At 36.1% G+C, this 12,723-nt stretch overlaps 1 protein-coding gene across 8 annotated transcripts in view; it reads right to left on the bottom strand.

The window, feature by feature from the left end:
* DIAPH3 (diaphanous related formin 3) overlaps nucleotides 1-12,723 on the bottom strand; it is a 487,836-nt gene that overhangs the window by 257,011 nt on the left and 218,102 nt on the right. For all 8 annotated transcript variants that reach the window (XR_004958076.1, XM_036249888.1, XM_036249889.1 and 5 more), the window contains exon 18: nucleotides 4,439-4,534. Coding sequence is in view for 7 of the 8 variants with exons in the window: in XM_036249888.1 (XP_036105781.1) it covers nucleotides 4,439-4,534 (96 nt within the window). In the remaining variant the exon portion in view is untranslated. The remainder of the gene's footprint in view (nucleotides 1-4,438; nucleotides 4,535-12,723) is intronic.

Here is a 12,723-nt window from a genome sequence, read left to right as displayed (position 1 = left end):
TACATATCTATCAACAATGGAATCTACAAACAAAATGAACAAGCAGAACAGAAACATTCTCATAGATACAGAGAACATTTTGTTGGCTGCCAGATGGGAGGGAAGTTGGGGGAATGGGTGAAAAAAGTGAAAGAATTAAGGAGTACAAAGTCATTGCTAGAATGACAAACCTCAAAGGGAAAGGGGTTGGGGGGTGGAAAGAAATAAACCAAAGAACTTATATGCATAACCAATGGACACACACAATAGTATGGGAAAAGGTGGGAGGGGGGCGGGACAGGGGAGGAGGGAGTAAATGGGGGGAAAATGAGTAACATCTGTAATACAACAATAAATATTAAAAAAAAAAAAAAAGAATAAAATTTTTATGGATTCACGGGTCACATTTAAGTCTCTTATCCATTTTGAGTTTATTCTGTGTATCGTGGCAGTTGATGGTCTAGTTTCATTTTTTTGCATATAGCTGTCCAATATTCCCAACACCATTTATTAAAGAGGCTGTCTTTACTCCATTGTATGCTGTTGCCACCTTTGTCAAATATTAATTGAGCATAATGTCTTGGGTCCATTTCGGGTTCTCTGTTCCGTTCCACTGATCTATATGCCTGTTCTTGTGCCAGTAGCAGGCTGTTTTGATTACATTAGCTTTGTAGTATAATCTGATATCCGGTAATGTGATCCTACGTACTTTGTCCTGGTTCTTCAAGAGCTGTGGCTCCTCGGGTCTTTTTTGGTTCCATATGAACTTTTGAAGTATTTGTTCTAGTTCTGTGAAGTATGTCGTTGGTATTTTGATGGGGATTGCGTTGAATCTATAGATCGCTTTGGGTAATAAGGACATTTTAATGATGTTAATTCTTCCAATCCATCAACAAGGTATGTGCTTCCACTTTTTTATATCTTCCTCTATATAATTTTCAATGTCCTGTAGTTTTCTGCAAATAGGTCCTTTATTTCTTTGGTTAAGTTTATTCTTAGGTATCTTATTTTTTGCCGTGATGGTAAATAAGATTGTTTTTTCAGTTTCTCTTTCTGTGAGTTCATCATTGATGTATAAGAATGCCATCAATTTCTTGATGTTAATTTTGTATCCTGCTACTTTTCCAAATTCTTTTATTAAGTCTAGTAGATTTTTGATGGAGTCTTTGGGGTTTTCTATGAATAATATCATGTCATCTCCTAATAAGGACAGTTCCACTTCCTCCTTTCCAAGTTGGATCCCTTTTATTTTACTTCATATCTGATTGCTGTGGCTAAGACTTCCAGTACTATGTTAAATAAGAGTGGTAAAAGTGGGCATCCCTGACTTGTTCCTGTTTTTAAAGAAAATACTTTTAGTTTTTGCCCATTGAGTAGGATGTTGGCTGTACGTCTTTCATATATGGCCTTTATTATATCAAGATATGATCCCTCTATTCGTACATTGCTCAGCTTTTTTATCAGAAATGGGTGCTGGATTTTGTCAAATGCGCTCAGAACTGCTTTCGCTGCATCCCATAGATTTTGTGTTGTAGCGTGTTCATTTTCTTTGGTTTCTAGAAAGTTTTTAATTTCTTCCTTGATCTCCTCAGTAACATATTCATTGTTTAATAACATGCTATTTAGCCTCCATGTGTTCAAATGTCTTTGCATGTTCTTGTTGCAATTGATTTCTAGTTGCATGCCATTGTGATCTGAGAAGATGCTTGATATGATTTTAATCTTCTTGAACTTGTAGAGACTTAGTTTGTATCCTAACATGTGGTCTATCTTTGAGAATGTCCCATGTGCACTTGAGAAGAATGTGAAATCTCTCGTTTTGGGGTGTAATTCTCTGTAGATAATTATTAAATCCATTTGGTCTAGTGGTTCGTTTTCAATCTCTGTTTCCTTGCTGATCTGGTCCTCAGCTTCCTCTGGTCTGCTGTTGAGTCCTTCCAATGTGTTCTTTATTTCTGCTATGTAATTCTTCATTTCTTCTGGTGGTTTTTCATTTCCAATTGGTTAATTTTCAATGTTTCTATGTCTTTACTCATGGTGTTGATGTCCTTACTCACGCTGTTGAGCTTCCTCAAGGTCATGGGTCTAAACTCTATCTCTGTTAATTTGTATTTCATTTATCTCATCTTCATTTGGGATTTGTTTCTTTGTTTCACCATTTTCGCTATCTCAGTGGATTTTGGAGCCTGCCAAATTTTCCCTGTGGGTGTTGGTGTTCTGCTGTTTGTGGCTCCCTCTACTGAGTTTGGATGAGCGTGGGAGGACCCACGTTAGACACCACTGTCAAGTCACAAAGAACTTTTTGATGGTTGCCAGATGGGAGGGTGATTGGGGGGATGAGTGAAAAAGGTGAAGGAATTAAGAAGTACAAATTAGTTATTAGACTGACAAACATCGGAGGGAACTGGGGCTGCAGAAGAAATAAACCAAAGAACTTAGATGCATAACCAATGGACTCAAACAATAGTGTGGGGATGGTAGGAAGAGGGGTGGGAGGAGGGAGTCAATGGGGGAACAAAGGGGAAAATCTGTAATTCTTTCAACAATAAAGATAAATTGTAAAAAATAATAAAATAAAACAAACAAAAAATAAAAATAAAGGACTCTCTTCAACAAGTCACATATTCAACTTGAAGATGAGTATGTAAGCTAACATACCATGGCTGACCCATCTAAAAAGCACTCTACTCAAAATGTCATCTCTTCAGGACCCATAAAGAGGCTACTTACAGTCGAGACTAAGAATGCATGGCATAGCCATGTTTTAAGAAAATAACCATCTCTTTCACATCACAGAGCACAGAACTTTTTTATATTATCCAAGTTAATAATGCTTTAAACTGAGATGATGTTCCTTTAAGGGGAAAAATTCACTGAAATATCTGTATTATGTAATAATAACAAAAGTTATGATAGTCTAAGCACAAAATAAAAATGAAAAGTAATTTTTAATTCAGACTACCTGTCCACCCATATTTGAAAGACAGGGCTCTCTTGCTTTTTTTTTTTTTTTTAATAATTTTTTTTTGTTTATTGATTTTAGAGAGAGGGAGAGATAGAAACATCAATGAGAGAGAACATCAACTAGCCACCTCCTGCATGCCCCCAACTGGGGATTTGGCCTACTGGGGATTTGGCCTACAACCTGGGCATGTGCCCTGACTGGGAATCGAACCGGTGACCTCTTGGTGCATGGGTTGACACTCAACCACTGAGCCACACCAGCTGGACGAGGGCTCTCTTGCTTATGATCCTCCTACCAGGATGATGAAGAATGTTCTGATGGCCATTCTGGGTGAAGGGAAAGAGCACTGGAGTTTCTCACATCAGCAATTAAATGCTTCCCCACAAAAGTTCCCTCATCTCCACTTGCACTATCATTGGCCAAGCAAGTGACATGGTCGACACCTAACTTGAAAGAGGCAGGGATGTGCCATTACCTTGTGGCCAGAAATAAAGACCTATGAATTGACCAACAGCATTAATGCCTGCACACTATTACAGGGATCTCAGCAGCCTACATGGAAGAAAAGGAATGGCCCCCCATCGTAGTGACTGTAAAATGAAGGAGGTTCCAGAACTTCCACAACAGAAGTGTCAACTCTGCCCTTTGCACACATATCCTAACCCTCTCTTTAATCAATGGCACGGATCTTTATACTCGCAACAAAAAAAATTTGTTCATCCTTGCTAGAAGTTTATGTGAGGCAAGCAATAATTGAAAGCCAGGCTAAAACCCACGATCAATGTTCATGCCTCTAGGTTCTCCATGTTAAATCCCACTTGCACCATCAGAAAGTAACATACAGATGTCATCTGAGTTCCAAGCAGAACTATCTTTGATATGTTTAAGCATCAGTTACAAATGAGTTAGAAACAAAACTATTTGCCATTTTCTCCCGCAGTTATTCAGTCAGGAAGACAATTCAATACTAAGTATCTAGCTCCCTATAACAGTAATGAAATCTAAAATATTTCCAGTCAGTACTTCTGAGGAAAGGCTTTGAACTGTTCAGATGGAATAATGAAATTCATTTTACTCATCATTCCTTAATTCCATTAACATTCCAACCTCCTTTGTGTGTGATCAAGTGTTACAAACAATTGAGATTCAGAGATTTAAAAGAAATAATCCACTACGAAATGTATTTCAAAATATGTCATCAGTTACTTCCTTAATTCTATATATATAAATACTTAAAAAACAGAATTTAAAGAGTAGTTTTCTTTTCAATTATGGGAAATATATTTTCATCCTAAACCATTTTCTTAGTTTTATTTTATAACATGCGTTAATCTTTTGAAGAATTTAAACCATAAGTTGCTTAAAGTTACCTTTGAATATATTATGCAAATTTGTTTAAAAAATAAATATAAGTCATAAAGAAAATGTAATAATTTAAATCAACCACCTCCAGTGTGTATTGCTATTTTAATAGTATTAAAATCTTATACTCACAAAGATTCTGGGCAACTTTCGAATCTAGAAATTTAAGTTCTTTAATCTTTTTTTTAAGAGCTTTCTTCTCTTCAAAATCTTCCTCTTCTCTTCTCTCTGAAAAACCAAGGAAAGATCCATGTTAGGGGCAGTAAGACATTCACTGCTAAATGGCAGGATGTGAAACTTCTATCATCAAAGAATCTAAAAAAGATAGATACAAAGACTTGAAATCACAGTAATAAAATAATTAATTAGTAAATATCCCAAGACCTAAACTATTTCAGACTATGTGATATATTTAAAGGTCTACCAGGAAAAACAAAAACAAATCTAATGTACACTATGGAACCCAAAACCACTGAGTAAAAGAATTAATGTAGTTAGTTCATTTGAACATATAACATATATCTGTAACATCTATAACATCTATCTATACACTTGCACTTAGGATGGGTCAAGTTAGCGATAAGAGTGCTAACAATAAACAAGCACACAACTGTTTTATGTTTGACACACAATGCTTATTTAAAAATATAGCTCAAACAAAACTGGAATAGTAGACTTTGCAATCTGTTTTACAAATCTTTGAAAAATAATCAAATTTTGACACTGAGCCTATTTTGAGTGTTTTAAAGACAAAAAAAAAAAAAAAAAAAGCATTTAACCTCTCTGTCTTTGGTAACAACAACAATAGAATACATCATACTAAACAATACATGACCTGTAGTTATAGCACATTCTTTGAGAATCAAAGTTTAACAGCCTTCACCAATAAAGTGATCCCATCACCTTTTCTCTTGTGTCAATGGACAGACATTATAAAATTAGTCATCTTACAAAATTAAGATCTTGATGACAAAGAACAATGGAGTCAAGTCTTTAATTAGATATGTACAAATAAATCACTAATGTGGGAGAAAAATAACTTCGAAAACCACCTTCATATATGTAGGATGGCACATTATAAATATGTGATTTTTATATCAGTAAAGCATATAATTACGTGTTTCAGTACATAATGTGACACAGATCAAATGTCATAGTTTTCAAAATATTTATTAGCTAATTATCTCTGCATCATTTTATGAATCATCACCAATCATTCTCAATTGATTTGCATTACACTTTCATCCTATACCTGTTTCTCTGAGCTTCTACTTCTGTTGCATTTTTCTATGTATGAAACCTGTGCTACTACCACTCTGTCTTAAGCACTGGTAATTAATTAATACCTTATTAATTGGCTGTTCAAATGTTTCTTTTCTAAATTTTCACCTTTCTCATTCATTTCTTTTTCCATGCAAACTTAAAAGTAATTCAAAAGTTCCAAAAATAAAACCCATTTGAATTGTATTTTTTTTTTTTTTATTTTTATTTTTTTACCCTCACGAGGATATTTTTCCATTTTTTGTACAGATAGAGTGGGAGGGAGAGAGAGGAAGGAAGAGAGAGAGAGAAAAACATCAACGTGAAGGGACACATCGAGTGGCTGCCACCGGCACGACCAACCAGGGCCGGGGACAAACTGCAACCGAAGCACGTGCCCTTAGCGGGAACCGAACCCGGGTCTCTCCAGACCGCAGGCCGACACTCTAACCACTGAGCCAAACTGGCCAGGGCTGAATTGTATTTTAATTCCAAGGCATTTGTAAATAGATTTGGGAAATTTGATACGTCGACAATTTTCAAACTTTCCAATCATAAACATGACATGTGTGTATAATTATTCAACTTAACACAGGCAACATATATATTTATTGTTAATGTTAGGTGTCCTAAATACATCTAAATTATACTTTTAAGTATTTGAGAGTGGATACTGGTTAATTCTAGTTATCCCCACTATACACTGTAATTAGTTACTACTAGAATATAGAGACATTGCTGAATTTTATATACATGTTTTATAATCAGCTGTTTTACTTATTATTTCATTCAAATAATAAATATTTTTTTAAGCACCAACTAAAAGGGTCTGTGCTAGGAAATACAGAAATAACACTAGACAAAATAGAGACACCTCACCACACAGAATTTAAGAACCAACAGAGGTGAAGATGATGTAAATGGCAATCACAATACACAGATGCATCCTCAATGTTTTGGTAAGAACCACAGGAGAATAAAGAATAGCCCCTTGATCCATACTTGTCAGGGACAGTCTTCATGGAATAAACAATATCTAATCTAAAGCTTTCAAGAGAAAAGGAGATAGGCAGTTAAAAAGGATTGGGGTTGGAGAGAGAAAGGCCCAAACAATGGAAGGATAGTGTTTAAAGGTCGAAAAGATGCAAGAAAAATGAAGAACACAGGAAGAAGTGAGAATAATGAACAGAGAAAACTAAATGGAAATCAACTAATCAGTCCCCAGATCATGTAAGGCCTTGTAAACCAAATTAAGAATTCTAGAATTTATCCTCCAAGCACTGAGGAGCCCCTTATGGTTTAAGTATGTGAGAGACAGCAAAATAACTGCATTTTAGGAAAGACTCAGGCTTTTGACGGTAAATCAAAAGAGAGGAAAAAGCAATGGTGGAGGGCATGACAGAAGGGAGTGACGATAATCCAAGTGACAGTCAATGGCACTGTCACCCAAAGCAGCAACTGGGATGGAGAGAAGGGATGAGGACCACAGGAAGAATCCAGGCCTGAAGATCCAACTACCTACTCTCAACATCTCTACCTTGATGTCTTGTAGGCACCTTCAGTTTGACAGTCCAAAACCACACACACACACACACCCTCTCCACACCTACTTTTCCAAGAGTTTTCCTCATCTCAGAAAATGCTGTTGTTGCAATTTCTCAAGTCAAAAAACCTGAAGTCATCCTGCTTTCCCTCAAAACAACACTCAATCCCATCAGTGAACCCGGCCAATTCTAACTACAAAATACTAAAATATGCACTCCTCACCATCTCCCAGGCTACTACTTATCCCCTGCATTTGGCTACAGTCCTTTCTCACCTGAACCACAACTGCTTTCGAACTCCTCTCCCACTTCCAGGCTTGACCAGCTGCAGTCTCTTTACTACTACAATGCAGCAGAAGAAACCTGTTAAACCTTCATGGAAAAGCCTCCCTTACTGGGTTGTCCAGAACAGCAACTCCCAAAATGCCTCCTAACCCCTAAATTCCCTTATCACCATCATTTGCACCCTTTTTCCCTCTTCCAAAGCACTTCTCACATATTGTACATTTGATATTGACTCTCTTCTCCTATTAGAAAACAAGCCACTTAGAAGTAGAAACTGTTGTTCACTATTATATTCTTACCACCAAGAATAAGGCCCGGAACACAGCACAGTTGTTCAAAAAATGTCTGTTAGATGTATGTATGTATGTATGTATATATGTATGTATGTGTAGCTGTTTGTGTGTAGGTATATATAAATCTGAAAAATAAAAGAGAAAGAAGGGGGCACTTGGGTTGCTAAGTAACCAGGCAGATGACGATGACGTTTAATTCAAAACAAATGAGCAATAGGTTTGAACTAGTCCAATTTTAAACATCTTCAGTTTGAGAAGCTCTTATACATCCACATGGTCATGTAGGAGAGGCAACTGACGTATAGATTGGAGAAGAGAAATCTAGAATGAAGATACGTGTTATCAGTCCTGTTAGTTATTCTAGTCACTGTCATAGGTTACCCAGGTACCAGTAAATAACAACACATTTACCCTTATTGAGTATTTACACCTAGTCCATGACTTGATATATTGGTTAAAAGTTTCAGGGGAATGCTAATAAAATTCTTATTAGTGGTCTTTGTTTCCTTTGCCTGACCAAACGGCCATCCTCTACTTTTTAGAAAATGTATATATTTTATTTTCTTATCTTTATCACTTAGAGAAAGGCATATTCTAATTTTTTCATTAGTTATTTCTTAATTCCAGTATTGTTTCACTTTTTGAAACATTTTTTAGTCTACCTAAAGAAAAAAGTCAAAGAAACTAGTCAGCTTTCATTTTAACTAGCACTTACTGAGCACCTACTCGGCAATGCACTGAACACTTTCTGTTGCAATTTCTTGAATAATTATCATAATAATCATACCCCTACTACTATTATCATTGTACTAACAATGAGAAAAAGAATGCTTAGGTTAAGTAAATTTAAGCAACAGAACCAATAAAAGAATAAAGATCACTAGACTTTGATTCTAATATTCTTTCCATTAATTGTGAAATATATTAGGTGTCACATTAAAAAGAAAGTGTACCTAGCAATCTTGACCACTTCAACCTCCAAATTAGAGACAGAAGCAATTTTCATCAATTCTGCATTTTTATAAAAATGAAAATTAGACTCTTGCTGAGTTTAATGTATCAGCATACCAATAATGCAATGAAATTATGTTTTTCCCCTCTTCTCTGCTACCATACAGTAAAAGGATAGTTGGGTAAAGACAGAACATGAATAAAGTAATAAGAAGCAGTTTTCTAAGATGGAAAACAACAGGATTAACAAAAATAACCAAGGTAGAAATATGCTTTTATTGATATAAAATAATATTTAGATAGAGAAATAATATTTGAAAAAACTGCAGCCAGATAATAGACTGCCTCAAATCAGTGAAACCCAGTGACAATTTATATGCAAAGGTCACTGATAAAGCAGACTCTAAATGCTGGCAATGATGAGAGGATGCATTAAAGAGGAATAAGAATAAAGGAGGACGTTTAGAGGGAATAAAGTTTTTCACAAAATCCTATTTCAGCTACTCATGCTGACTGTATCTCTGAGAAATGCCAGAATTCAGGCTCAGAATCTAGACACTAAGGTCCTATATCCCCATATCCTGCCACATCCCAGCCACTGGATCGCACTGTAGCTTACATCCTTCATCTATGACCTGGGAACCCTGGCCCTTTAAGAGGAGTGGAGGGAATGGCCGGAACCCATACTTACCGTCCTGCGACCTTCCCCCACTTCCAGCGGTGAAAGAGACATGGGGACAAGAGTGCCTAACCACAACTCAGGAACCCACGGGACAGCACAGTTTAAGGTGTATCCCACCCACTGGTGGAGCTCCTCTTCTAAAGCCAGAACAAAACACACTAAAAACCAGATTTTTGCAAGGATAAGGTAAAACTCCGAATCATAAAACCAGGTTATGAGTGCCATCTATATTTGTGATCTGGCCATTTTGCCATTAGAGGTCGGTGTTGAATCTTACATCCTAGAGATGTTGTGTAAGGCTGCATTTTTCCAAGAGAAGATTAATGCTATTCAAAATGGTTCTGATCACCAATACAGCTTATTTCGCATGTTACAGGGCTTTATGTCAGAAGTCAAAGATGACTCCACTTTCTATGTTGCTCAGAGCCGTAAACTGACAAGTCCTTTTTAATTATTTTTCTTGTTATACTTTTTCTGTTTTCAGCGTTCTGAAAATAGCAGCAAAATTATATTTTAAAATTCTTTCAAAGTTTTGTTTCTTACTAAATTTTTTATTAAGATCATAATTCCCTGGTACACCTAATTCCAGTTCACTTTCCATTATATTTTCATCACAATGATTAAAAATGTAACCTTTTTTCAGGAACAAAATTCACATATATTTTATCATATAGTATTTCACTATTGCAAACATTCTAGAATATTCAGTTGTAAATTTGTAAGTATCTAGCAGAAGCACAAAAAGTAATACTTGTTTTCTCTTCCCATAATTGAGTACAGCCATTCCCCCTTATCCATGGATTCACTTTCCACGCTTCCAGCCACCTATAGTCAAAAGCAGTCCGAAATATTAAATGGAAAATTTGAGAAAATTCACAATTCCTAAGCTTTATATTATGTGCCGTCTGAGTACTTCACATCATCTCGTCACATAGGCCTTGTACCGTATCACAACATCGGGAGAGCCAGTGCAAGCTATTTTGAGAGAAAGATACACTACATTCACATAACTTATAACAGTATATTGTTCTAACTGTTCTATTTTAGTCATGTTGTTAATCTCTTACTGTGTCAAACTTGTAAATGAAACTATCACAGGTATGTATCTATAGGAAAACACATAGTACATATAGGGTTTGGTACTACTTGTGGTTTCAGGTATCCACTGGGAGTCCTGGAACATATCCCCTGCATGTAAGGGAGAATTACTGTATCAATGAATGAATGCTACTAATAATTGTTTATTCACTTTTTTTTTTAATCCTCACCAGAGGATATTTTTCTGTTTATCTTCAGATAGAGTGGGAGGAAGAGAGAGACGGAGAGAAAGGGAGAGAGAGAGAAAGATCAATGTGAGAGAGACACAATGACTGATTGCCTCCCACACGACCCCAACCAGGGACGGGAATGAACTGCAACCAAGGTACGTGCCCTTGACCAGAACTGAACCTGCGACTCATTGGTCCACGGGCCAACACTACCACTGAGCCAAACGGGTGAGGGCATTTATTCCATTTTTGTTGGTGCTTCCTGGTTAAATGTATTTAATATCAATGTTTTTAAAGTACTAAACATTAAAATTTTTTTCTGGTATTCAGTTAGCACAAATGCTATTAAATTTTACACGTTACATGTTTACAATAAATTATTTTGTTTATTAGATTGTTTGTACACTAGCCTTGAGAAAACAGAAGTATACTTGATTAAATAAGCATTCTCTATGACACTGATAAAAGCCAATAAAGTCAACTTAACCACAGAAATAACGCAGCATGAATCACATATTTAGGAAATGAAAACTGAGGCCTCATACAACCTTCAAATGGGGCAAGAGGTGAGGGCAAGGGGACATTTTTAACTAGAGATTGTTTGCATTAGCTGTGGTTATTTCTTTTCTTGCTTTCTAATCATTGAGGTTCTAAGAGACTAATTAAGAATGTTAAAATTTTATAGTGTCCAAACTTTAGAAGCAGAACTGTGCTGGAATATTCAGTTTAAATCACTTCAGTTGAGTGAGGAGGAGAACTAAGCATGGAGGAGAGGAGATACCTGCCCATGGTCACACAAAGGGCTTGGCTGTGACCCACTCCCAGTAAAGGGCACTGACCATCACACCAAGGCCCAGGGCAGCCTCTAGGGCAGGGAGTGTGCCTGAGGAAAGCACTGTGCAACCAAGCACACGAAGATAACCCCCAGCTCTGCACTGGCGCTTCATGGGATTTCCCTGCTGTGTTTGGTCTCCGCAGAATGAGTGGGAAGGTGAATGGACATGAAGGCGAAAAGAAAAACGCTTGGTCTCCTGAACATAATGAGCAGGATTTAAAGCTATGGGAAAACAATGACAACAAGACACTGTAATTTCACTCAGTTCTACCACTCACAGGGTGGCTCACTTGGCATGGGGTTCAGTTATTCAGCCACAGTGTGAACGCAATGTTCTTGGGAATTTGAAGGGTCCAAATTTGAGAATAGCCAAATGGCTGAGAAAGAAAAATAGATGTTAAGAGTTATACTATTGGTAGTTGGGATAGAAAATGGTCTCATAAAAGATTTAGGCAACTCAAAGGCAGAAAATATGGACTACATAGAAAGAAGTGAACACTTAAAATTAATTCTTTTTTAAATAGGCACTACTCTCTTGGCAAAATGTCAAAGTAAATGGTTTGGTATTGCAAACCAAAATTGTATAAATAGCTGTAGTCATATCTGATCTGTCAAATCTAGTTCTGATATTTCTAGGCACATAAATAAAGACTATGTACCTAACTACACAGAAAATAAACAGGAGAAATCAGCTATTTCTCTATGAAAATATTAATATATTACTGCCATAACTAATCATAGTATTTTCCTAGCAAAACAATGTCTGTCTGGCAATTCCAGGCTACAAATGATATAATATATAAGAGTAGCTGAAGCACTAAATAGAATTTTGTGGAATCGATTATTTCAATTATAGCAATCATCAAAAGTATAGCAAATAAATGCTTATTTATCTTTATGTGACATTCTATTTTAGTGGACAATGTCACAAATAGTTTTGAAGGACTTTTATCCACAGCTAAAGTCTTACAATGAATAGGAAGAAGATTTCACTATTTAACAAACCCTTAACTAGGACTGTATCTAGACTATTTTTAGCCATGACTATAAGTACAAAGGAATCAGATCACTAGGTATTTGGAATACACTCCATTAAAAAAAACTTTAAAAATATACCTCATAATGATAATGATTTCTACATAGTTGACCTAAAAGTATTTATTGCCCCATATCTTTATTCCTATATGAAATAACAAATTGGTGAATATATGTTATAAATATAAAACTGACATCCAAGGACCTCTGAAATCACAAAAATTAACAATTTTGCTCATCTCAAAAGTATTACCACGAGAAGCT

The sequence above is a fragment of the Molossus molossus genome, unplaced genomic scaffold (genome assembly GCF_014108415.1).
Source record: "Molossus molossus isolate mMolMol1 unplaced genomic scaffold, mMolMol1.p scaffold_m16_p_9, whole genome shotgun sequence".
NCBI classification, from domain to species: Eukaryota; Metazoa; Chordata; class Mammalia; order Chiroptera; family Molossidae; genus Molossus; species Molossus molossus.
This window is presented reverse-complemented; position numbering and strand designations above follow the sequence as displayed.